Raw genomic sequence first — 26496 nt, 5'->3', positions numbered from 1 at the left:
TCTGGGCCCTCTCTGCTGTTCCAGCCACTGCCTGAACTAAGTCAAAGATGGGTTATTGGAGTTGAAAGGGACACCTGCGATATGAATGGACAGAGCAGCTGAGACTTCAAACCATGTTCTGATCCATGACCTGGATTCCAGGACTCCATCCAGGAGTCTTAGGAAGTTTCAGAACTCTCCAGCTCTCCCAGAGAGCTCTGAAGCCTTGGCTGTGAGACAGTAACAGGAGAGGCAGCAAGGCGAAGCAGAGGCTGTCATCACTCTCTTCTTTTATCTCCTGGGATGAGCCAGACCCCATGCAGTCCCCAGTCAGGTGAGGGCTTGGTGCTGGGACTTCGAGGCGAGGACCCCACACCTCTTTCTTTTCCTCCCACACAGGGTTTCTCTCTGTAACCTTGTGAGTCATGACCCCTGAGGAGGGGGAGGGGAATAATTCACTACTATTCATTTCAAAATTCGGTACTGCTCTAATCAATGAAGCATTTGAATACTCAGTAATAAATGTTATTTTTTTAATTAAGCAAATCATGTATGGCATGTTGATCAGTGTATGTCTAGAAGAAAATCACATGCTCAAATCACATTTGGGTTTCAAAAACTAAGACCGTTTTAAGAGATCTTTAAAGTCACAGAAAACAAATCTTCATTTTAAAAGAGAATCTTCTGATAGAGGACTGGATACTTTTGTGTTACACGATTATGAAAAATGGAGCTTCATTGTATGAGGAGCTTTTTCCAAGAAATTCACACTTCAGGCCCAAACAGCATGAAGGTGCTGCCCCCTTGTGGACATTCTAGAATAGTCATTGTGGTTGAGTAGTTATTTTTTTCACTTAAAAAACAAAAATCCTGCCAGGTGGTGGTGACACATGCCTTTAATCACATCACTTTGGGGAGGCAGAGGCAGTCAGATGAATCTGAGTTCAAGGCCAGTCTGGTCTACAGGGTGAATTCCAGAAAGACCAGGGCTATACAGAGAAAACCTGTCTCGCAAAACCAAACCAAAACAAAAAATACTGGGTTCCCTTACCTCTCCTTAGGATGGAGGAAGCCTTGAATCAATTCATTCTTCCACTGACAATAAAAATTGGACAATGGGGACACACCTTTAGCCCCAGCAGTTGGGAGGCAGAGGCAGGCAGATTTCTGTGAGTTTGAGGACAGACTGGTCTACATGGTGAGTTCTAGGGCAGCCAGTAACACATAGGGAGACCCTGTCTCAAAACACCAAAACAAAACAATCCAAACAACAAATAAAAAACTGGACAATGAGGTGGGGGTTAGCAGAGAAATGGTACATTGGTTAAGAGCACATGCTGTAGCAGCTGAGTGTCCTTTAATCCTAGCACTCAGGAGGCAGAGGCATTCCGATCTCTGTGAGTTCGAGGCCAGCCTGGTCTACAGAGCAAGCACATGCTGTTCGAGGACCTGGATTCTATTTCCACTAACCACACTGGTGGCTCACAAACATCTGTAACTCCAACTCTAGAAGATCTGGTACCCTCTTCTGGACTCCCACAGGCTTTGTCCTCACATGCACAAGCATACATATACACATTAAAATACACACACACACACAATGCCAATTCTAACCATATTGAAGTTCATTACGTTGTACAGTTTGGCTCTGGTTAATTTTGGTGTGTAATGTTTTTCTTTCTTTATAAAGCGTCTTTATTTCCATTTCCGTTAGATGTTATCTGCCTCAGACTTCCCCATTAGCACTGAAATCCCAGAAATATAAAAGGCAAATTTATTCTTCTATTTAGCTTTCTATGACAATATAAAAAGCTGAGCAAAGAAAGTCACAAAATTAATATACAAAATGCATTCTCTGGAACCGGTAAGGTTTTCCTATAGGCAGCAGCCCTCACTCAGTGGGAATATTGCTCTCTGAGCACGCGCACACTCGGGCTTGTTAAAGAGCTCGTCTTCTGACTCTGGAGTGAGTTGGATGTTATCCTTGACTGGGGACAGGGGCTTCTTACAGGAAGCAAGCTTTTCAGAGTCTCTGCAAAGATATAAGAAAACAAATTTGACTTTCAGGCACCATAAGCGAAGCAACACCCTAAGTGGAGAAAACAGGGAGGGCACATAGACCCTTTCCTGTGTAATCTGTCAGTCCCTATTGAATGCTTCCAATGTTTTGAATTTGAAGTTTTCTTCTTCCAGCCTCTTCTTGCTTTCAAAATCACCTTCCAATGCAGGTGCGCACGCGCGCGCACGCGCACACACACACACACACACACACACACACACACACACACACACACAGAGTAGCAGATTCAGGAATACACTGAAGAATTTGTTTTTAATACAGTCTTACTGTGTTGTGTAGCCCTGGCTGACCTGGAGCCAGCTATGTAGACCAGTTGGGCCTTGAACTCAGAGATTCTCCTGTCTCTGCCTCTCAAGTGTTGGATTAAAGGTGTGCATTTTAACAGTGTCCTTACTGGCCTTGGGCTAAGGATGAACACAAACAGCAAAACTAACAATGAGCAGCTTTTTTTTTTTTTTAAAAACAAACTCCCTTCTTCGAGACTAGGAACTTCACACCTATGAAAAATCCAATTATGAAAATAACACTGTAACATTTTGTCTCCTCTCAACATATATTAAACACCATTAAGTTCTTTTCTCCCCCATAGATCTTGCAGTGAAAACAAACAGACAGCCATGGGAGTGTATGTGATGGCAGGTCATGTGGGAGTGTATGTGATGGCAGGTCATGGTGGCCCACACTTTTAATCCCATCAGAGGCAGAGGCAGGACTAGCCTGGTTACATAGTGAGTTCCAGGACAACCAGAGCTACACAGTGAGACTTAGGTCTCCAAAAACAAAAAAGAAAAAAGAGAAAAGCTGTTTAAGATGGGTATGGTGATAGACCAAAAATTAAAATTATTAAAAGTTTAAAAACTTGGGCCCTAAATCTATACAGAGAAAGGGAACTTCTAATGGTAAAGGAAAATTTAACTCCTTAAATCAGGAGTGCCATGGCTGGCACCTGAGCCCCCTCTCATTTAACATGCTTATGTCTACTAATTGCTGGTCATAAAGGTTCCCTAATGGTGTAAGGATCCCTTAGTCCAGGGGATAACTGACAGACCCTGTGACCCTGTAACTCTACAACCCTGCAACCCCATGCCCTGTCTTATCTTTCTCAAATGTATCTTGATTAAAATATATAGTTACTGCTTTACTCTGTACTTTGTATGACCTTAAGTAACCATGGAAACTCTAGAATTTATGGCCTTCAACCTTGTGGTTCTTCCCCTTTAAAAGCTTCCCTTTATGGCCGGTTGGCATCTCATTCCCCTGCCATGGGGTGATATCCAAGCTGGCCAGCTTGAACAAGAGAAACCTTTGTGTCTGCATCGGCATTGTCTGGCTCCTCTGGTTGGTCCGGGGCTCTGTGAACCTGGAACAACAATGGTGGTGCACATGCCTTTAATCCCACCATGGGAAGGCAGAAGCAGGTGGATTTCTGTAGGTTTGAGGCCAGTCTGATTTCTTCCTGAACCAAGCTTGGGTGTTTAGGCTAGACTCTGAGATCCGCCTGTCTCCATCTCCAAATGCTGGGGCTACAGACTAGGCAGCCATGCCTGGATTTTTTAGGTAGATCCGGGGGATTCACACGCAGGCCCTCATGCTCACAGAACAAGTGTTCTCAACTACTCAGCCAGATCCACAGCCCCAGAGTCAGGAACTTCTTACCAATCAATCTACATGTTTGGCACCCTTTTAACACTACACGGTGCGTGTGCAGGTCAGAGCACAGCTTACTGGTGTTGATTCTCTCCTTCCAGCATCTGGGGCCTGGGATTAGACTCAGACCAGTGGGCTTGGAGGTGAGCATCATTGATGAGCTATCTCAATGGTTCTTTTAAATGTATTTAATATTAACATTTTTCTTTGTGAGAACAGCAGCCTGAAGAAGCTACAAAGGAAATAGCTCTCCCTAAAGATGTAATTAGTTACAGTCAGCTGTGAGTTGCCCTGTGTGAATGCTGGGGGCGCTGGGAACCAAACTTAGGTCTTTTGAACTAGCAGCAGGTTTGTTTTTTGGTTTTTTGGTTTTTTAAGACAGGGTTTCTCTGTAGCTTTGGAGCCTGTCCTGGAACTCGTTCTGTAGATCAGGCTGGGCTTGAACTCACAGAGATCCACCTGCCTCTGCCTGGATTGAAGGAGTGCGCCACCAACTCCCGGCTCAGCAGGCGCTCTTAATGAAACCTTCTGCAGCCTGCCTTCAGCTCTGCAGTGGACGTGACATGCAGTGTCTGTAACAAATGCACACTTTCCCTGTATTAGATTTCAGCGTCAGCTGGAGAAACACCAGTTTAGAGTTAGGTTTCTTGTAATTCTCAGTAAGCCAAATGTCCTAGGTACAGCTGGTCTGAGTGGGAACACTGCAAAACATAGGGGCTTCACAGCTGCCACTGAAGTCACACTGTGGATGCCTCACCGGAAGCTGACTTAGCAGTTCCCAATGCAGCATTCCAGAACCTGTCACGGTCCTAAAACATTACTGGGGCCCAAACACTGGTTTGTGTGGTTACATCTGTGAGCGCTTAACCAATACAGAACCCCTTCTCAGCTCCTGCCTAACTATTCTATTCCAGTCCTGAGCAATGAGAAGCAATGAAACTTCCAGGTGGGACAGAGAGCTTAAAGGAGAGCAACAGAAACTGATTCCCAGGAAAACACAAGGACTGGGGGCGGAGCTACAGGAGACAGCATTCTGTCCCCACTCAGAAAGGGAGGCAGGGAACTCACTTTTTAAACCCGAAGTTTTTCCAGAGTTCGCTGATTTTTATCTGCAGCCCCGGCTTGTTCTCGGCATCATGGTGTTTTCTCTTCTGGATGCTTCCTAGTTTCTTGCTCAGGCCACTGACTCTGGCAGGCATCAGGGGCTTGATCTTGGTTGTAGAAAGAGAGTCTGTAGAACTAGATCTACACAGCCCAGGAACCTGAAGATAAATTAGAATTGTTGTACTGTTATTTTGCTTGTTAGAGATGGGATTGTGGGTCTCCCCAATGCCAGTTTTAACCTTTTGCTCTAAAAGCACGCAAGTGTTTTTTATATAACAGAATAGAAAAAATATCCATATGCAATGCAAAATTCTAAAGATGTCTACTACAGAAACAATCAGTCTTAACAGGCAACACACTTTTGGCATAAAATTTCAGTTAAATATCGAGTCTTACTCCCTTCCTCTTCACCTCATTCAAGGGGTTTGGTGCACCCACTAAGTGAGTTACAGAGTTAATTATTTTGTCCTCCTTGATGTCCGTAATGATACGTCTCATCACTTGCACTTCAATATGAAACTGAATTGTTTTTTGATTAAGTCTGTCTGCTCTACCACTGTGCAAGGGTAGCATAATTGACTTAAATCTTGATATTTTTGTTTCTACTCAAGAGCTAATCTTTTTGTTTGTGACTAAGTCTCTCCATATAGTCCTGGCTGTCTTGGAATTCAGAGCTTCTCCTACCTCTGCTCCCATGTGCTGGCATATGCATGCATGTATGTATGTATGTATGTAAGTATGTATGTATATATTTTGAGACAGGGTTTCTCTGTATTGCTCTGGAGTCTGTCCTGGAACTCACTCTGTAGATCAGGCTGGCCTCCAACTCACAGGGATTCACCTATCTTTGCCTGCCTCCTGAGTGCTGGGTTTAAAGGAGTGAGCCACCACATCCAGCCTTTAAGGGCTGTTTTTTTGTAGTTTTTTTTTTTTTTTTAAATAGAGAGGGAGGGGTGTGAATAAGTCTTTAAACTGATTAATCTTGCAGAGTGTGCATCAAAGTCAATTAATTAAACAAAACCCAGAGCTCTGATTGGGTCCACAGTTCCTGAAGTGCTGGAGGCTATTGGTTATGGGACATAACAAGCCACGTGTTTTCATTCCCCTAAGTAGGCTTGTTAGATCCACCAGCACCAGATATGCTTGATCACTTGTGGGAGGGTATTTGCCCCTGATTGGACCTGATGGGAAATGAATTAACCTATGGGTTTTCCTTTTAAGGCCTTGTAATACTTGATTCTGGGCCATCTTCTAGAAACCTAGAGATGGATTTGGTCAGAGTCCATCCACCCAGCCAGTTTTAAATTAAAGCTTGCTTCAAATTTGGCTTTAAATTGTGGTGGTGGCCTTATTCTCAATCAATGGGTTTAATAGGTATTTTGGCAATATACAGCAAATTATCCCCACTCCAGGAATAGTCAATCACACCATGGACTTCATTTTCACAAGTTAATTAAAAATTTTATGGTAAAAAATTATGAATTGGATTCTATATCATGTATTATTACTTACTACTATGTACATGGAAAAGATTTTTTTTTAAGAAACAGAGAAAATAATGTTCCAGCTAACAGGGTAAACATTCATAGCTAAGCACAAATGATGACCAAAGAAGTTTGAAAGAAAGCATTTTTGTTTTGTTTTTTAAGACAGAGTTTCTCTGTGTAGCTTTGGAGCCTGTCTAGGCTGGTCTCAAACTCACAGAGATCCATCTGCCTCTGCCTCCTGAGTGTTGGGATTAAAGGCATGGCACCACCACTGCCTGGCAGAAACCAAGGATTTTTAAAAATTCAGAATGCAGGTATTTTAACAGCTATTTTGGCATTTCTCGTTTTCTGGCAATAATTACACACTGCTTCTGAAAAACAAGCAAACAAACAAAAAAACTCTAAATGTTTTACCTTGTTCTTTGCAAGTGTGTTTTTCTTTGAAAAGGGAGGTAACTGTTGCTTGGAGTTCTGATTTCCTTGAATATCAAGTGACTTATTGTTACAATCCGATTCCTAGATTTCCCAGATGGAAAACAAAAATTTATTTGAGTGTGTGTATTTTAGGACAGGTTTTCTCTGTGTAACAGCTCTGGCTGTCCTGCCACTCTCTCTGTAGATCAGGCTAGCCATCTGCCTCTGCCTTCCAAATGCTAGGATTAAAGGATTAAAGGAAAGGTATGGGCACCACCACACCTGGCTTACTTGAGTTTTTATGACAACTCGATCAATATTCAACCAAATGTTTGAACTGAGAAGCTCAGGTAAATAACATAATTTCATGAAAGACATAAAAACATAAGCAATAAAATGAATTAAACATAGGAAATGAATTAAAATGGAAAAGGTTTGTCAATTGCACTGAAGAAAGTACCAAAATGTTTAGGTTGAAGAAATAATCTATAAAACAGAGGCTTATACACAAAGTGCTGAGCAAATGGTGCTTAGTCCTAAATGGGACATCTTTCTCAACCCCCCAGTCCCCCAAGTCCTGCCAAGGGTCAGGACATGTCTTAGAAGAGGAGGCAAAAAGAGCCAGAGGAGAAATGTATTCTGGGCAGGGCATGGCTACCACGAACATGTACCCACTGCAAAACCAACACCACACACGTACTCACACAGCTATACAAAACCAAGGCAGCTGAAATTCCTACACAGCTGGTCAAAATGATCTCCAGGCCTTAGCTCTGCCTCTACTGAGCAGCTGTTGACAGGTGATAGCTGTTGAGAGAGGAGTGGGTTTCCCATGTCCCATATCCACGCACATATGGGCAGCACTGATTATTGTATTACACAATATTGGGCTACACAAAAGAACATGAAGTTAGGAGTAGTAGGTGCTGGATGGGATATAGGGAGACAGGGAGGGAAGGGTATACCTGATCATATTTTATGAAACTCTAAATATGCTGACTCAGAAACCTCTGGGGTCTCCTACTGAATGGGATTCACTCTTCCTTGGCCACAGTTTAAAAGTCACTGACTGCAGAAGCTGAGCCAGCAGTTCTGTGATCTCTTAGCTGTATTGTAAAATGGCTACCACTGCAAAGAAAAAGCAGCATCTACCTTCCGGATGGGCCCTACTCTGCGGTGCCTGGGCAAATGCCCGTTTAACGTCAGCAGTGATTTTTGAAGAGCACCTCTGCCTCAGTTCCATTGCACAAGACTCCACACAGTGAGACTTCTCTCAGCACTTATTCCCACACATCAATAGGAAGAGCAGGAAATGAGGACAGCACTTGGCATTTCTCTAAGGTTTCCTGTATTCCTCTTGGGATTCTATACCGTTATCACACACTTAACAGAGAGACAAGATTGTCTTATGCCTTACTGAAACCTTCACATTTCTCTGCCATAGCTAACAGTAATGTTGTAAGTGGTCAATTTGGCTAAATTTTCTTTCTTTCTTCCTTCCTTTTTTTTTTCCTTACAAGGTCTCTTGCTCTACAGCTTAAAGGTCAGGAATTTACATGTAGCCTAGGCTGTGGCCAAATGTGCAACCCTCAACATTTGAGGTCATAGAACTGCCCCACGCCCAGCCTGGCTAAACAATTTCTTACAATAAATAGGGCCATGGGCAAGACTTTTATGATTAGACTCCAGCTAGGTGAATGGCCGGATCTAGTTGCTACCTTTTAACAATGAACTTCACCAAAGGCTCCAAGAGCGAAGAACTTCAGATGTACACAGTGAAATCAGATATTCAAAGCAAGGCCTAAAGGCCAGTAAAATAAAAAACAAAACAGAAACAGCTTAACTCTATGAATTCAATCTTTTGAGCATTAGCCAACTCTCTTGCAAGAGCTTTACTGTATGTGGGGACAAGAGGACATTCAATGAATGAGTCATCACTTGGTTTTTTTGGGAGTCTCTTTCTTTCTTCCTTTTTCCTTCCTTCCTTCCTTCCTTCCTTCTCCTTCCTTCCTTTTCTTTGTTTTGTGAGAGAGGGTCTTGCTATCTAGTCTAGGCAGACCTCCTTAGTGCTAGAATTGCAGGCATGCACCCTCACACCTGGCTAAGTCCCTATTTCAACACCACCTTAGGGTGGAAGATGTTTATCCCAAAAGACAGAATAGAATGGCTCTCAGCTTGAGCTGCCCACAGCCTGGTGAGCTGATGAGGACCTTGTTACTCAGCTGAAACAGCTGAAAGCCTACAAAGTTAGCGAAACAGAAAGAAAGATGTGCTGCGGGAATGAGGGGGTGTGGAGGGATGAGGGTGGGGGGAGAAGCTCGGCAGGCCTGCAATGTCCTCCAACAGCAATGTGGCTGTGGGAGATGGTTGAGAGCTGGCAGCTGTAACTCACATGGCCCTAGGAGACAACGTTCCATGTAGCAGAGGCTCACATTAAATGAAACCCATTTCTAGGGCACAGGACAGCATCAAACAGGGAGCAGCTGAAGGCAATGCAAGAGAAGGGCAACTGGTGAGATGGCTCACTGAGTGGGCAGGGGCTGGCAACCCACCTCAACCCCAGAACAGAAATGACTCCCATGGGTTGTGCTCAGATCCTCTCTTGTGCCCCAGGGCATGTGCCACCAGACAGACAGACATGTACACACATCTGCTCATAAGATAAATAAATCTAATTTAAAAAAAAAAAAAAAAAAGACAAGAAAGAGAAACGAAAGGCAGAAGTCCCAACGGCAGCAATGGCAGCTGACGGGCTCCTAAAACACAGAACAGCGTCAAGTGGGGCAGACTTAGAAGATGAGGCACAATTAGCAACTTTGAGGTAACGGATTTAAAGAAAGCTATGAAGCCAGCACATCATTTCAAATTTTTCAACTGATTTATGAGCAATATTCAGTTAAGGTTTTGATGTCAGCCAAATCAAAGACGGAAAAAGAAACTGAAGTCAGAATAAAATGTTTTATATATGTGAAAGGACTAAAGCTTTTAAATTAAAAAAAAAAAAAGAAAATTGCTCTTTTGTTTTATTATAAGGGAAGTTTACCAGAAATTAAAAAAAAGAAATGAAACTATTTCAGAAGTGCTAAGATACAGCAAATATGAAAACATTAGTATAGTCATTCCTTAATGTGCTATGAAATGCTAGCTGAGTTAAGTTATATTAATAGTAAATTTACAGTGTCAATTCATCTCATAGGCTATCACTGATTAGAAGACAACTATGCATACAACTGTCTAATCCCAGTCAGTGGAGCACCCGGGTTCACTTGAGGGACCTCCAGGAAAACGCTAGGGTACGTGTCCAGGAGTAGAAGGAATGAAAGACAAGAGAGGTCCCTCAAGTGAAAAAATGCAAGCTTTTTACACAGGAGGATTTTGTTTGTTAATGTTTTGCCTGTATATATGTCTGTGTGAGGATGTCAGACCTCCCGCCAGAACTGGACTTACAGTTAGAGGCTGCCATTTGGGTGCTGGGAACTGAACCCAGGTACTCTGGAAGAGCAGCCAGTGCTTTTAACCACTGAGGCATCTCTCCAGTTCCAGAAACAAAGGAAGATTTTAAATAAAAATTGAGAAAGCCATTTCATTCCTACAATGTTGGCAAAATTTCCTCAAGTATCTCATTAACACATCATTTTTTCCCATGTTTGAGTCTGAAAGCCAAGATTGCAGATGGAGACTCACCTCTGAATCTGATTCCTTACTGGAAGGCTGGGAAATGCTCGATGCATTTAAACTGCACTGTGAGTCTATACTTTCCAGAGATTGTGAGGACCAGTCCACCTCATGCAAGTGCAGAGACTTAGAATTTGACATCTCACTCTTTGAATGACACGTGCCAGTCATGGCACAGGTCTCTGGTAGACAGGAGGGGGGCTCACTCTGTCTTCGGAACTTCTGCAACACAGTGCTTGGAGAAGGTCTTGCAGTTTTTGAAAAATCTTTAAGAGTTCCTGCCCAACTGAAACAATTTCTAAGTGTCCCCAGAGTGGGTGGGGAAATGGTCTCTGTGAATTTACTGGTCTCAGAAGACTGAGGATCCTCATCAGGAGACACAGTCACACTGTCTGGGATCTGAGCACTTGGATCCTCTGTCCCACTTATGTCAACCAGCTTCTGGCCATCTGTGCCTGGACAGTCCGGGGCTCGGAGGCCGGCTGTGTCTGGACACTCCGGGACTCGGAGGCTGTCTGTGCCTGGACACTCCGGGACTCGGAGGCTGTCTGTGCCTGGATAGTCCGGGGCTCTGAGGCTGGTAGTGGCTTTGCCTTCAACAGTAGTTTCATTTAGAGGCTGACTGCTTCTTTTTTTTGGCACAAAGTCATCAAAATCTGGGGAACTGCAAAAAAACCTAACAAGAAACAGGAAGAATGGATCATTTTAAGCATTTAATCAAGATTCAAATATCTACTTTCTTACAAAAAGATGACAAAGATCTTGAATTTTAATTGACGTTTTAATCCTACTTTTTTGTTGTTGTTTTGTTTTGTTTTTTGAGACAGGATCTCTTTACATAGTATTATCTGCCCTGAAACTTGCTATGTAGACCAGGCTGGCCTCAAACTCAGAGTTCCACTTGCTTGTGCCTCCCAAGTGCTGGGATTAAACTTTCGCCACCATGCCTGTCTGAGGTGTAAATTTTATCATGATAACATGCACACCCTTATTTATTTTTGGTTTTTTTGAGACAAGGTTTCTCTGTGGCTTTGGAGGCTGTCCTGGAACTACCTCTTATAGACCAGGCTGGTCTTAAACTCAAGAGATCCGCCTGCCTCTGCCTAGAGTGCTGGGATTAAAGGTGTGTGCTACCACCCCTCAGTGCACATCCTTATTTATATGGTGAACCTTTAGGTAGAAAACAGCCCAGGCTTCTTAAATTCCTCCATTTGGGAGACAGAGACAGGGGGAATCTCTGTAAGTTTAAGACATGCCTTGTCTACATTCTTCTAGGCTAATCAGTGTATTTCTAGATCCTAAAAGATAAACAGAAATATTTATAGGAAAGGTGTTGACATTAATAGAGATAATTAATCAGCTCCTCAAAATACCATAAAAGGAGAAACAATGGGAGACAGAAAGAGAATCCTAAGAACAGAACTCTGACTCTGCATGGACAGACCCCAGAACTAATGGTGTGGGAGGGATCGACAACGCACTCAACTCAGGTTTCAACTAAGGTGTGGTGGTTCACGTGGACCAGAGTCACCCAGGAAAGGAGCCTCGGGACACACCTTTGGATGGGCTGTGGTAGGTGAAGACTCACACTAGAATTCCAGGCTAGAGTTCTGGACTCAATACAAAGGAGACAGAGCTGGGTGTTCAATTTTTCTCTTCCTGACTGGGGCTGCAATGTGATTGACCAGCTGCCTTCTGCTCTTGGAATGTGACCAAAAACAACCCTTTCCTTCATTATTTTTTTTTTTCCTGCCAGGCACTTTTGTCACAGCAACAGTGAATGAAGTAACTGAAACATTAAGGCAACTAAGGAAACAAATAATGCTACGTCCAGCTTAAAAGGCGCTCTGGAGACACAATACCTGCTTCTGGTCCCCGGGACTACAACTGCACCACTCTCCTCATTCTTCCTCTGTAAAAACACTGCGAATTTGTTCCTTGTCCTAGATGGAGTGTGTGCATCTGTCTTGTGTGCAGTCCCATCATCCAGGTGGGGTGCAGCCATTTCAGAAGAGTTAGAAGCTGCGCTATCTCCACAGCTATTTTTCTTGGTCTTCTTTGTAAATGACGAATACTGACTCAACAGGTCATCTTCAGACAGAGCTTCTAAACAAAAACAGAAGCACATGTAAACACACGGGCTTCTTCTTCTGCTGGCTACTTGCCCTGGATTTCACAGCTCCCCAGACCCCCCACCCCCACCCTGATGTCCTTAAGGCCACGCTGGCCAAGAGCTCACAGGGAGCCATACACTTGGTCCTATTTTGTTTTTTTGAAAGCTATGCCTTGAAAAAGGACACATTATTTCCCAGTAACCACAGGGTGGCTCACAACCATTCGTAATGAGATCTGGTGCCCTCTTCTGGCCTGCAGGCATACATGCAGACAGAACACTGTATACATAATAAACAAATCTTTTTTTTTTTTTTTTTAAAGAGACTGAAAAACATTACCTTAGCTGTTTTACAATTTTGCAAATTAGTTAACATTTAATTAAATTATCTGTATGATTTTCTACGAAATTACTCAAAATTTCAGGGCATGACAGAAAAACATTGGAGGGAAGCTTATAACTTATGAAGCTATGATTGATGACTGAAAGGCCCCAGTAAAACCAGCAGCTACCTACCCTCTGGACCCTCATTACTGAGTCTCGAGACCAAGGAGGGCCGCTAGGTCAAATGTGTGCCACGGACAAGTGTTGCAGTGCTCTAGGTCCTGTAGCTACTTCTCAAGTCTGCTCAGTTTCTACCCCACCAAAGCCTAAATGTAGTTGGTAAGAGGGTGGCAGGAAGGCCAGCAAAACAACTTAGTGGGTCTTAGTGGGTAAAGATACTTGCTATCAACCTGGGCCACCTGGTTTGACACCTGGGACATTTACCACAGGAAGGGAGAAAAGATTCCTGCAAGATGCCCTCTGACCTCCATTTACACACCTTGGCATACACCTGTCGGCCCCCCTCCCCCAGTAATAATAATAATAAATGTAAAAATAAAATTTAAAAGGTGGTAGGTTAGTTTGGGTATTTCAAATTCTAGAGAAAGTACTCATTTATAAAGACAAAAACCTGTTTTTAAAAATTGTAGCTCAGTAAACTTTACCTTAATCCCTAGTAAAAGTGAAGTCTGCTTACTATGCAGGGCACTAGGAGCTCTTGGAGAAGAACAGGAAAATGAATACCATAAGAACTCCAGCAATAGAGGCCAGAGCAAGCTCACTTACTTATTACAATAGGTTGTTAGCCCAGCTAGCTGGGGACTCCTAATGTCTCATGGTATCCCACTGGACAGTCAGCACTGTTACCTCTTGGGGACAAGGACCTAAGAGACAGGGTCTGGGGCTCTAGATCCCTACTTTCTCTAATTCACTCAAATATTTTATACAAAAACACAATATAACCTCAAATATAGACACAGGAGCCACAGTTTCAACATGGAAGTTTAAAATGTCACTGTTTTTTGGCTTTAACAGCAACTAGAGAAATTCACCCAAAGCTTAGCCAAGAACAGAGACAAAGTATACTCACTACCAGAAGTAATCAGTCTGACTTTGCAACAGTAAAAGCAGCCTTAGAGAAGGGCCTGAGTATCACCAGTGCACACTTGGCCACCACACCCACTGTCACAGCCAAGCCACCACTAAGGAGCTCAACTGTACACAAAGCACAAAGAGAGACTGCAGCTTGAAGAGGAATTTCCTCGGGTCACAACTGCAACCTCAAAATGTCTGAAGGAATAGGAATCGAACTAAGTTCAGTGTTTGGGGGTTTCAACTACAAGATTAACATAAAAATCAATTGTACTGGGCTGGTCAGATGGCTCAGTGGCTAGCTGTTCAGTGTGCAAGCCTGAAGAACTGAGTTCAATCCCCAGGACCCACACAAAGCTGGAAAGGTAGAGACACAGACAAAGAGTTGTTCTCTCACCCAAATGGTGCACAGTGGCAAAACTGAATGCCCACACACATACAGTAATAATAATAATGATAATGATAATAATAATAATAAATAAATCAGCTGTATTTCTATATATTGGCATGAACTAGAAAACTGAAAAACCATCTCCAAAAGGATCAAAAACCTGAAAATATAAGGATGAATTTGATGACTGATTTAACATATCTACATTGAACATAGAGGTCTCCAAAGTCTTTGACATTCACTGTTAAGATGTCACTTGCTCTACATTAGATTTAACTAACTTTCCATAGCCATCCCTCGCACTTAGGGTGTGTGTGTATGTTTTCGAGACAGGGTCTCTCTGTGTATCCTGAGCGGATGCACTGCATGGTAAGGGATTGCCAACAGCTGCAAGGTGATTACATGGAAAAACAGAAACTCCTTGGCCAACAGTGCTGGACAACCACGCTGCCATATACAAACTATGGAGCCTGGAGCCTTACTGTCCACCATCTACAGTATCTCTAAACGTAAGAGCTATAACTGAGACTAACAGAATAAATCAAAGAAACTGCATCCTGGGTTTGGAAAAGATTTCTTAAATCTGACCAACTACTGGAAGGCCCCACTACTTAAGGCTGAAGTCCACCATGTCCGACAGCTCTGAGCCAAGCACAAAATGCAAGATTCCCTTCCCCAAGACACTCTGTGCCTGACTATTTGGAAAGCTGTCCCTGAGCCTGGATGCCTGACTTCTCTTAGGTGTGACCTTTGACACCATTCCCTGCAAACGCTCTCCCCCAGTTGCCCATATGATGGGTGTTGTCCTCCCATCTGTATGATAGGCTGGTGCTGCCAAACAAAAAACGAAGCATTCCATGAGCATCTAATGAGTGATGCCACAGGTGCCTGAACCCTACCCTCACCATGGCCGCTCCCTCCTCCCTCTCAGGCTGGTGGCCTATGACCCCAAGAATGAGACCCCTAACAACCACCAGCATTTGGAAAAAATGAAATACATACCATTTCTTGGTCTCTTCACCATGGAAGACTTCCTGGGAAGATTTAACCCTTTAGTACTAATCACTTGTTTAAGGCCCACAGTACTTGTATTTTCCATCAACTGAGGATCACGGGAAACACCATTCACCTCACGTCTAGGACAATAATCCCTGTGCCAAATGCTATTGGCAACAGGTGATTTCTGACACGCTTTGTCATTCCAGCTATGACTTCTTGAGTGGACAGGCTAGAAAGCAACAAGGAAAAAGGTTACTTGCACAGAAATGGCCACTTCCTGCCACATCTTATAGTAATGTTCAATTACCATTCAAGAGAAGAGCCGTTGAGCCCCGCCTGGTGATGCAGGCCTGCAACCCCAGCTACCCAGGAGTTCGAGGCAGCAGGAGGGTCAGGCTACCTAGTTAGTTCAGGCCCAGTGTGGGTGACTTAGTGAGCACTATTATTTTATTTCAAATTAAACAGGGCTCAGGGGTGGAGTGGCTTGCCTAGCATGTGTGAGGCCTAGAGGGAATCAGGAGGGAGGGGAATGGAGAGTGAGGAAGGAGGAAAGGAAGACAGGAAGCAAAGGGTCCAGAGGAAGTCTGTGCTCTAGTAATTTTGTACTTAATCTCACCCTTCTCAGTTAAACGTGTATTATGTTCACAGGTCTATCTTCTTATGGGAGTCAAAGTACCCCTGGCTCATTTCTAAACCAATTCCCAATCTTCCTAAAAAGAGCAATGCAAGTGACCCCAGAGGAAGTGTCTCTAAAGCCTGGACACTACTTCAGCAGCAACACCATGACAGACGGTCACTTCCGCAGCCTTCAAATAGCACTGGACTGCAGAGGCCTGTGTTCAAAGCAGTTAGTGCCTTACTTGTGTGCTTACTTAGGTTCACTTTTTACTATTTATATGAGATGGGTTCTCCTGAGGTCTAAGCTAGTTGAACTGATTCCCATGCCTCAGACTTCCCATTCAGGGATTACAACCAGGAGTCCCCAAGCCTGGACAGAAAGTTCTATTATCCAAACCAAAACAATCGAGGTTAAGAAGAATTAGTTTGTATCAGACTCACTCAGTACCACACTGAGAAGGCAAAAGCTGCTTTGGCATACACTGAATCTTGTATAAAACTTCTGAGAAAGGGTTTAAGCCAGCTTATATTCATTAAGATAACAGTTCCATCGATAGAGTACCATTAAAACCAATACAGAGGACTCCCATATGCTAAAAAGTTGGCAATGATATTCCAAATAAACAAAGGCAGTTTAGACCAAAAGGTTAAGACACAGAAAATGTGCTGGGTGGCAGCGGCCCAAGCTTTTAATCCCAGCCCTGGGAGGCAGCGGCAGATGGATCTCTTTGAGTTCAAGATCAGCTGGGTCTCTGTAGTGAGTTCTAGCACAGCCAGGGCTATGCAGAGACCCTGTCTCAAAAAACTAAAAATGAAACAGAAAATCCTGAAGCACGAACATCATGTGACCAACTATACTGAAACCAAATCTAGGTCTTTTGCTGGAAAGAAAGGTAAGAAAGACAATATTCAAAACATTCTTGAGAATTACTGAGGAAGGTAACTCGAGGGGTAAGAAGAGAAAAACAGCCCCAGCAGCATGGCTTTTAGAACTAAACCCCACAGATGCACTTCCTGAGAAAAAGAAATGTGCAAGAAGAAAACCAGACCAGGAAAATCACATTTAGATCAAATAATTAGTTGTATAACTCATTTCCATATATATAGATCTGGCTTTTGCCGGGTGGTAGTGGTGCATGCTTTTAATTTCAGCATTCAGGAGGCAGAGGCAGGTGGATCTCTGGGAGTTGCCATAAATCTTTTGTTCTTTGAGAATGTTGCACCATTTGTGCACAGAACATGTTTATCTTGTTTGGGGTGTCATTACTGAGGTGGCAATCTATATGTTGCTGTCTGTGCTGTCTTTATATGTTTGAATGAGTAATTCTGTAATTTCCCCAGGAACGATGCTGAATGAATGGTTAATTGCGTGGTTGAACTGACTTTGTGTAGGTTATAAGTTGCTAAGGCAACTAAAAGCAACAAAAAGAATTTATGGAAGAAATAAACATGAACAGAAGAGATGGTGCAAATTACCAGGACACAGCATCGTAAAGAGTACATATAATGAAGACAGCAGTGAAGAGTTCAGACACAAAGCAGGACACTCAGAGTCTAAATGGTGTAAAACGAGAAACAAGGAGCTGAATGCACCATACATTTATAACAACTGCTTGTCTTAAAAAAAAAAAAATCACCTAGTAACTTTTTAGTTTAAAAAAACCTAGCGAATACGTCTACATTTCAAGAGATAATTTTTCTAGGATCAAGTTAGTCATTCTTTAAAAGGAATTGGCTAGATGTGGTGGCACACTTTTAATCCTAGTACCCAGGAGGTAGAGGCAGGTGGATCTCTGTGAGTCTGAGGCCATCCTGGCTTGCATAGTGAGTTTCAGGACAGCCAGTGAGACTCTGTCTTAAAACAAAAAGACAGGTTTCACTATATAGCCCAGGCTAACCTTGAACGGCAATTGTCCTGTTTCAGGGTCACAAACCCTGGGACTCCAGATGTCTGCCACATCAGGTGTTGTTTTCCATGTACACTCTGCACAGAGCTGAGCACAGGAATACTTCACAGCTGCTGAGCAAAGACTTGCCTCAAAGCTCTTGAGACACAGACACAACTAAAATGTGCTTTTATAGTAGTTCTTAAAATGTTACCATAGTGTCTGGACTGTAGTCGTCAATCTGCTCAAAGGTATCTATATCTTTGTTTCCAAGTGCTATTTGCAGAGCTATAGAATCATCGACATACCTGGATTGGTAAGGTTAAGGAGAATGACCTTATTAACAAGGCATCAAATCACACTGAACTAATGAAAATGCTGTCCACTACCACAGAGAATCTTCAAGGTTTTATGATGTACATAGATCCCATCCACTGTCGGCCTGTGTCCCTGCAGGAGCTGCCCGTCTTTTCGAAGGGAAGCCCAAATCAATTCCTCCCTTTCCAGAGAGGTGTGGGGAAAGTCCCTCAGGCTCACATTCAAAAACACAACTTTTCATCAGCACGGTTTTTTTAAGTTGAGTATAAAATACAACAATCTGTGATAAAATATTAAGACCAATTTCCAAGTTTTTCTTTTTGACTAAAAAAATGTGCCAGTACCAGTAACCCTAAGAAGAATTCCACCGTGTGGCTCAGAAAGGATACCGCCCGGCGTAGCTCAGGGTTTCTGGGTTAATGTCATCGCCATATGTGTTCAGAGGGACCAGCTTCCTTTGGATGGGGTCGAATACCAGCTGGTAGAGGAAAGTGTTGTTGGCTCGGATGAACCCCGTGACGTAATCCTCCGGCACCGTTATATTCATCTTGAGATAATGCCCAATTTTCTTGATAACCTAATGATGGATATAAAAATGCTTCGTGTGAACCTGAAGAGGAGGCAGTGTGTTGACTCCATACCTGACACTAGAGAGTGGAGGGCAAAAGTCAGTTGCTTTAAACTACACCAACAGAACTTCTACCAGAAAACGACCACGCCCTATCACCCAAAACTCTGGTCTCATAACCAGGTTTGCACTGTTCATCCAAAATGCAAAATATCACACTTATGTCATGTGCTTATTCCTAGAAATACTTTTTAAAGTCCTTTTGGCAATCAGCACCCAGAACAGGAACCCTGCAGAGCTAAGTCCCCTTTGTCATTAAGGACAGGACTTCATCTAAGGGTTTCTTGAATCCCCTGGGTAAGACACAGACCAAGCAAGCGAGATGAGAAGGGAAAGTTTTGAGAAGTCATGGGCCATGATGAGTGTAAAGAAAGGAGACTCTTTATAGACATAGTGCAGCAAACTTTTTAAGGGGGGGAGTTGAAGTTAATACTTCATAACTAATTGTTTCCTTACAATTTGTACAGGGATGTAGTCCTCGGTTACCAGACTAGGGAAATTTAGAATTAGAAATTTGGGATAGAGTAGGAAAGGATATTCAAGCCTGGGACCATGACAATGGGCCAGAAAATATACAAACTGAAACTTTTTCTTACTGGACAAGCTTTGGATACTAATAAACCTCAAGAAATGGGTACTTCACTGTTCTTCTATGATGGTTCCTATTGAACATATGTCCCAGACCCCCTACTTTTTCATGTAACTTTTGCTAACATAAAACTAGTAACTCATAATAAACCCGATGGGAGAAGGACATTCTTACATTCTACATAAAACTAGTGCTAATGTTTCTTTTGGACATACTGAGAGACCTCCTATATGTTTTACTACCCAAACAAGAAACAAGCCTCCAGGATGTATATATCTTATGTGTAGGTGTGTACTTGCGGATTACCTGGATGAGACTTCGGGGATCTTAAGTTTAGTTCTCTTGGCTCACCTTTTGTAACACCTATGTGAAGTTACGAGTCACCACCTCTTTGACACTTCCCCTCGTAAGGCAATGGGTGGGATTTGGGAACACATTAGCAGGACTACAGGGTGTCCTTATTGGTACGGTTCTGTTTTTCCTAATCAAGGAGTTGCTATTCTACTTCCTCTCACACCTTGAAAAATTTATGATTGGTCTATATACAGAAAACAAACAATAAATCTAGAACTGAAGAGCTCAAGGACATCCTTGGCTACACAGCAAGTTCAAGGGCAGCCTAGAATTCAAAAAACCCTTGTCTCAAAACAATTTTTACGGGGGGGGGGGAGGGTTTGAGATGATGCAGAAGGGGTAAGAGGTTTTGTGATTTCTGTTAACATAAAAGAGCTTTTTGTTGTAATGAATTAATATTCAAATTTTTGTTTATATTTCTAAGACAGTATTTTGAGAGCGATAATCCACCTAAACAAAAATTACTACCACACAAAATTTCTCAGAAGGCCTGAGAACCACTCCCAAGTGCAAGGAAAGGCGACTAATGATGAGAACTCCTGACTTCTGGATCCTTGCACTTGGGAGTGGTTCACAGGCTATAGATTAATATTTAAAACCCGTTTTGAACTCCCTAAGTGAGGGTCCCTCCTACCTTGACAATATCCGGGTTATTGGCCAGTTTCAGTACTTTGCAGGCCTTTGCTAAGCCAATCCCACGAAGGGAGGAGAGATAATCACAGCCTGACAGAATGCACATGTACCGGAACTTCTCCTCCGTGAACACATCCCCAAGCTGCTTGCACATGCCCAGGCGTGCCTGATCCACTTCCAGTCCATTTCCAAATTGGTCCATTTTTAAAATCACCTTCACACAGAGGGAAATGGTCAGTACCTAGGATGGCCACTTCATTGTTGTTATCTAAATCACACAATCATTCGAAGGAATCACTCTTGCTCCAAAATACAAGCTTTTCTTCTTACCTTCTTTTACAGTCCGAAGTGGTCAGTCTTTGTTATTGGAGCAACATATGCTCATTGCAGGAAATTTTAAAAATCCGAAATTGTCCACACCCCACTTATCAATCACCTAGTGTTAACATCTAATGAGCATCCTCCTAGCAATCTATGAAGATGCATCTACATATTACAGCTGTTATCAAAAGGTAACCACCTATGGCTTTTATATCTTAGTTCTCCCTTTAATAGATCATTATAAAATTTACCATTAAATTGGTTTATACATTATTTCTAAATAACTAAATAATATCCCTGTCATGGATAAGTTATTTTACCAAATCTAATAAAAAGAAAAGTAAGGTACATGTTATTAATATTAGAAAGTAAAACTAGCCAGGCCTGGTAATACAGGCTTGGGAGAGAGGAGAACCTAGAGTCCAAAGCCCGCCCAGGCTATAGAATTGAGTCTGAGCCCATGCTGGGCATCTTCGGGAGACTCAGCCACAGAGTATACAGAGCGAAGAGGGCTGTGGCTCAGGGAGTAAAGATTGCTCATCTAGCAGTCAGAGGTTCCACTCCATACACATACGCGCACGCGCACACGCGCACACACGCACACGCGCACACACACACACACACACAGAGAGTCAACCAAAAGTCAAGCTAAACACTGAAGTACTCACAAGCTGGGCACAGCTTAGTGGCAGATACTTGCCTAGCATGTATAAAGCCCTGGGTTTATTACCAGAACCCCAAAAAGCAAACCAAGTGCAAACAATAAAGCAGTGCACAGACATTAAGTGACACAAACAGGTATTGCAGGTGGGGAAGTCTCGGGCTCCTTGACACATACAACTCTCTCTACAGTATTGTGTGCAGCAGCGGCAGTTCAGTACCTTCTTACAGCCGAATGCCAGGAGGTCGGAGTCCTCTGTGATGACAGCTTGCACAATTCCAGCTTTGTTAAGATAGGCCAACTGAGCATCCGCTTCATAGGGAGCCACCAGGCAGTCCACTCCCAGGGCCCGGGCAGCCTGTGAGAGACCACAGTGAGCTTGCAGCGTGCTACCAGAACAGCACAGTGTGAAATCAGAAAGGCCCAGCATCAGCCCCCCACCCCCCAATAACATTTTCCAAAACCCATGTTCTTTGAAGTAGAATCTACTTTTAGGTGTAATATATTTCATACTATTTTGTTTTAATCAATTTATAGGCTTGGGTGACAACTCACTGGCCACACAAATTCTTGGTTTTGACCCTAGAATCCACAAAAAGATGAATCCAATAGAGCCTATATTCCAGCACCACTACAGCAAACTGGAAGGTGAGGAAAGAGAATTCTTGGAAGCTGCCATGTGGATTACACACTGATAAATAACAGAGACCTTGCTACCCACTTACCCACACACCTAAAAAAAGGCATCAATTTATAAATTTGAAGAAATCCCATTATCTATTTGGTAGTGGTGGTGAGTTACCAAATACATTATCTCAAATGACAAAAAATTTCTAACTTAATTGACAAAGAACCTTGAGCTAAGCCTCAGGATTCTCATTTTAGCTAAGAAATAGATGGCAGGACAGCAGGATACACAGAGCAGACCCTGCCTTTACCCTAACTTTAAGAAGAAGTTTCAGCAAAAACCTAGGAGGAGGAAAGTGGGGGCTGGGACTACTAAGACTGGGTAAGGGGTACTTAAGAGTCTTCTCAGCAGGGGCAGACTACAGGGGTTCTGCAGAGCCCCTCAATCATCGAGTCAGTGAGACATCTCTGGCCATCATTCAAAGAAGAATGAGAGTGAGTTCGTGGTTAAATACAGATCTACCAAAGGGAAACCTGCCCTTTGCATCTTTGTATGCAATATCCCAATGAATTTGTCCAGTGGCACTGTTGTTTCTTGCTAACTCACTTTTATTACTTTGTGGGCCATGGCGTGGGTAATGTTGACAGAGCGGGTGAAACATTCTCGGGCTTCTGACACTTTGCCCTCTCGAAGAAGCTGCTTCCCTTTAAGAAGGTTGCTTTGTCGTCTCCTGAAAAGGGAAAAACATGACTAAACAGAAATATAAGCAGACTTAAGAAGTAATAGTAAAACTGCAATTATATGAAAGAGTTGTGCACAATTGCACATCAGATGTGCTGGCATGTCAGTCCAGACAAGAGTAAATCAGTTTTGTTTTGTTTTTGTTTTTTAGAGACTGGGTCTCATGTAGCTCAGGCTAGCCTCACGTTCACTAAGTAGATGACCTAGAACTCTGGACCCTTCTGCCACTACCTCCCATGTGCTAGGATTTCAGAGCATTACCACTTCAGCTAAGCAAGTGATTAATAATGTATGCAAGGTGACTGATAAAAGACTTTTCCACAGCAATGTTTTATCTAATACAAATAGACCATCTAAGAGAATCTGTTCATATCACAGTCAAGCCAGATATTAAGTATGAAGTCAACTTACTCTCTTCGAGATCTCTCCACTTCCTTTTTAGAAGGTAAGGTACAGCCATCAAAGACAAGAATAGGCTTTACCCCATGAGACAGCAGCATATTGACAAACTTCATACAAAATCCTACATACCTAGAGGGAGAAAAAAAGAAAATGGAAAATGCACTTACATGCTTTGAATCTCTTAAAAAAAAAAAAAACTTTTTTTTTTTCTTTATTTAAGACCAGATGACAGGATTGTGAAAGACTTTTTGATGCTAAAGTTTCCAAAGGAAATAGACAGTTCAAATCCCACCGCAAGTAATTAGGGAATATGTAGTAGTTAGGAAGTTATTTGACTCTCTAGGCCTATGGGTCATGACCCCACTGGGGGGGATTGAGTGATTCTTTCACAGGGGTCACCTAAGACCATTGGAAATATCAGATATTTACATTACGCTTCATAACAGTAGCAAAATTACAGTTATGAAGTAGCAATGAAAATAAGCTTATGGTTGGGGGTCACCACAACATGAAGAACTATATTAGAAAGGCTGAAAACCACTGCTCTAGAATTTTTTCTATTGTAGATTTGAAAAGCTCTGACATCTTTCGATTTTCATATTTTACTGTTGTTCCAAGTCTTTTATTCCATTTAAAAAAAAAAACTGACTTGAAACATGTCAAATCTTATTGAAAAGTTTTAAGAACACTTGATTTCTCCTACAATACCTTATCATATGCAAGAGACATGACAGTATTATCTGTCTGTCAGGACCAATGATATCCCGGTTAATGTGGGAACAACATGGTGCTTGGGGTGTCTGAGTTTCACAACATTTTATGGCAACACATAAACTCTGCCAACTCACAGTTGAGGGGGCAGAGGTGCTGGACACAGAGCTTCTGAGGAAAGACCCCAGCAAACCGTGTCATTACTGTTCCCATATCCAGGACCCAGTGGCACTTAGGCTATGCTTTTGAACCAAATATAGTTACTTCTCTGACCACTTGCTGTACTCTCTACTGGGGACAGTGACAAGAGCACTGCACATGAGACAACAGAGGCTACAGACTGATTGGACACCAAAGAGCAGACAAAAGCAAACAAGGAAAAGTAATGTTTTAAAGCCAATTGACTTGTCTAACTGGAAAGCATAAAGCATCAGGTAGCTCCCACTCATTTACTTCCAAGTCGGCACATATTGATATCAGTCTGTACAGTGACCACAAGCATTTATAATTAACTTATCCCCAAATCTCTGTCTAATTCTGCTATCCCTGGCAGGAAGAAAGTGTAAAGCAAATATGGCTTCTTAGTTGTCAGGGGAAATTTTAAACCCATAGCAGATATTAAGCATTTTAGTTCCATCAATGTTTAATAAGTGAGTATCATAGAGTGGGCCCTGTGGATTTCATCTCTCACTTTTCGGATAATAAATAAAGGGTATTGCCTGTATTTTAAAAATCCTTCCTATTAATCAAAAATTTGAATCAAAGGCTGAAGAGATGGTTCAGTGATCAAAGTTGCTCTTCCACCGAATGCTGCTCCAAGACCTGGGTTCAATTCCCAGCATTCACAACTGCCTGTAACTCTAGCTTCATATAGTGTTCTCTCCTCAGGTGCCAGACACACACGTGGTACACAAACGTATAGGAATACAAAACAATACACACACACACACACACACACAAAAGACATCTAAATCTAGAAAATAAGTTTTCTTGGCTAAGGAACTATTCAAAGAAAGCCAATTGTGGTTGCTTTAATGGGCGTGGCCCACATGGCTATGTATTTGAATACTTGGTCCCCAGCTGCTACACTATTTGGGAAGGATTGGGAGGTGTGGCCTTGTTGGAAGAGGTGTGTCAATGGGAGCAGGCTTTAGGATTTAAAAGCCCACACCATGTCATTCTGTTAGTTCTCTCTGCCTCATGCCCCCTGAAATAAGTTGGCTTGGTCATGGTGTTTTATTACAGCAGTAGATAGAAAAGTTAATTCAGACACCAGGTGTGGCAGTATAGTCCCACAAGCCTAGCATTTGGGAAGGTGAAGTGGGAGCAGAACTCAGGGTTATCCTGGGCTACATAAGACCCCCCCCCTCTCTAAAAAACAATCACAGAAAGCAGTAATAAAAAAAAAAAATGCAGGCTGTTCTTTTTGAAAAGCTTAAAGCTTTATTCTCAGAAAGTAAAAACAATTATACACAAGGGGGAGGGGTAAAAGCAGCAGTTTTCTATATGAATCAATGTGAACCTGACCAACCTGACCACATTCCGACTGGATGACAACAGGAGCCACTATCTTTGGCCAGAACATATTGTCCCTTTGCCTCATTTTGCTAATGGAGATTAGCAGTGTGTTGTGGGAAAACACCATGGATTCTGAAAACATTGTTAAAGCGTTATCTCAGGGGAAAAACAAAGGCTTCTCTTAAGCAAAGAATAAAGAAGATAATGCTTAAACTTTGCCTGTCCACATCATGCTACTCTGACTTCTTACCATGAACAAAAGTTGGGTCTGTACCACAAAAGAAAATCTGGCAATATTCTACATGCCCATCCTTATAAATAAATGCTAGAATTTATTGAAACAATGACAGGAAAAACAACAACAACAACAACAACAAGAAAAAAAAAAAAGCACACCCAGATTCTGGGAATTTAGCTCAGTTCACAGAGTGCTTGCTTAGCATGCATGAAGCCCAGGGCTCCGTCCCCAGCACTACATGAAACTTGCCGTTGGTGGCATGAGCCTGTAATCCCAGCATATGGTAGGACTCCTCCAGGAAGCAGGATCAGAAGAAGTCCAAGGCCATCCTTGGCTACAACAAGTTCCAGGCCAGTGTGAAATACTGAAGTCTGTCTCAAAAAAACATAAAGCACCAAATCGCTCTACTTCCTAAACCAACTAATAGACTTCCAAACTCACTTATCTGTAGGTTCCCCTTTGGCTAATTTTTCAGCACAGGAGATAGCTCCTTTGTGAAGCCAGCAGTAGGTATCCACAGCAACTGTCTGTCCTTTGTACTTCTTCACATTGATGGGTTCAGAAGCTTCCTTGATGAACTGGAGTAGTCCCTGAATCCCCATCGTGCCAAGTCAACTACATAAAACAAAGGAGGGAAGACAGCAACGTTATAGCAAAACCTATTTACCAAAAAGTTTTAGAAAAATAAACCCAGCCTGGAGCCTAGCACAGAAGCTAATAGCTGATAACGAGTGTTGTCCCTGCCAACTTCTGTAGCTTAGAATTTCATTCTTTAATCACCAACACTAACCTGAGCACCATTGGGGAGTTTCTTGGTGGTTATCTTTTCCAAAACACTTTTATACTTAGAATCCTAACTTGGGCTCCCATCTCTTAACACAGTCCTAGGCACACAGAAGGCATTAAAACTTTAAGTCTCTTTCAAAAAGATAGTGTTGAAAGCCT

General features: G+C 42.5%; 1 protein-coding gene across 1 annotated transcript; it reads right to left on the bottom strand.

Annotated features, from left to right (window-relative positions):
* Nucleotides 1-1739: 1739 nt before the first annotated feature.
* On the bottom strand, nt 1740-26161 carry Exo1 (exonuclease 1). The gene is made up of 13 exons (XM_051186373.1): nt 25993-26161; nt 23094-23213; nt 22548-22671; nt 21534-21671; nt 20333-20545; nt 18517-18704; nt 18024-18117; nt 15309-15534; nt 12249-12492; nt 10396-11062; nt 6712-6813; nt 4775-4968; nt 1740-2011 (listed from the first exon to the last, which is right to left on the bottom strand). Exons 1-13 carry the CDS (start codon nt 26151-26153, stop codon nt 1855-1857), a joined length of 2628 nt encoding a protein of 875 aa, XP_051042330.1. The 5' UTR covers nt 26154-26161; the 3' UTR covers nt 1740-1854.
* Between the last annotated feature and the right edge of the window lie 335 nt (nt 26162-26496).

This window comes from Phodopus roborovskii, unplaced genomic scaffold, assembly GCF_943737965.1.
Source record: "Phodopus roborovskii unplaced genomic scaffold, PHOROB, whole genome shotgun sequence".
Taxonomy (NCBI): Eukaryota; Metazoa; Chordata; class Mammalia; order Rodentia; family Cricetidae; genus Phodopus; species Phodopus roborovskii.
Note: the sequence above shows the minus strand (reverse complement) of the source record. Positions and strands in the feature narration are given on the sequence as shown.

Bases quoted from the DNA above. Each gene is read 5' to 3' on its own strand.
- Exo1 (XM_051186373.1), bottom strand. From the start codon at position 26,153: ATGGGGATTCAGGGACTACTCCAGTTCATCAAGGAAGCTTCTGAACCC. The intron at 18,705-20,332 runs GTAGGAGGGACC...ATCCATCATTAG, and splicing joins ATAACCCGGATATTGTCAAG to GTTATCAAGAAAATTGGGCA. The intron at 18,118-18,516 runs GTATCCTTTCTG...TTACCAATCCAG, and splicing joins ACCCTGAGCTACGCCGGGCG to GTATGTCGATGATTCTATAG.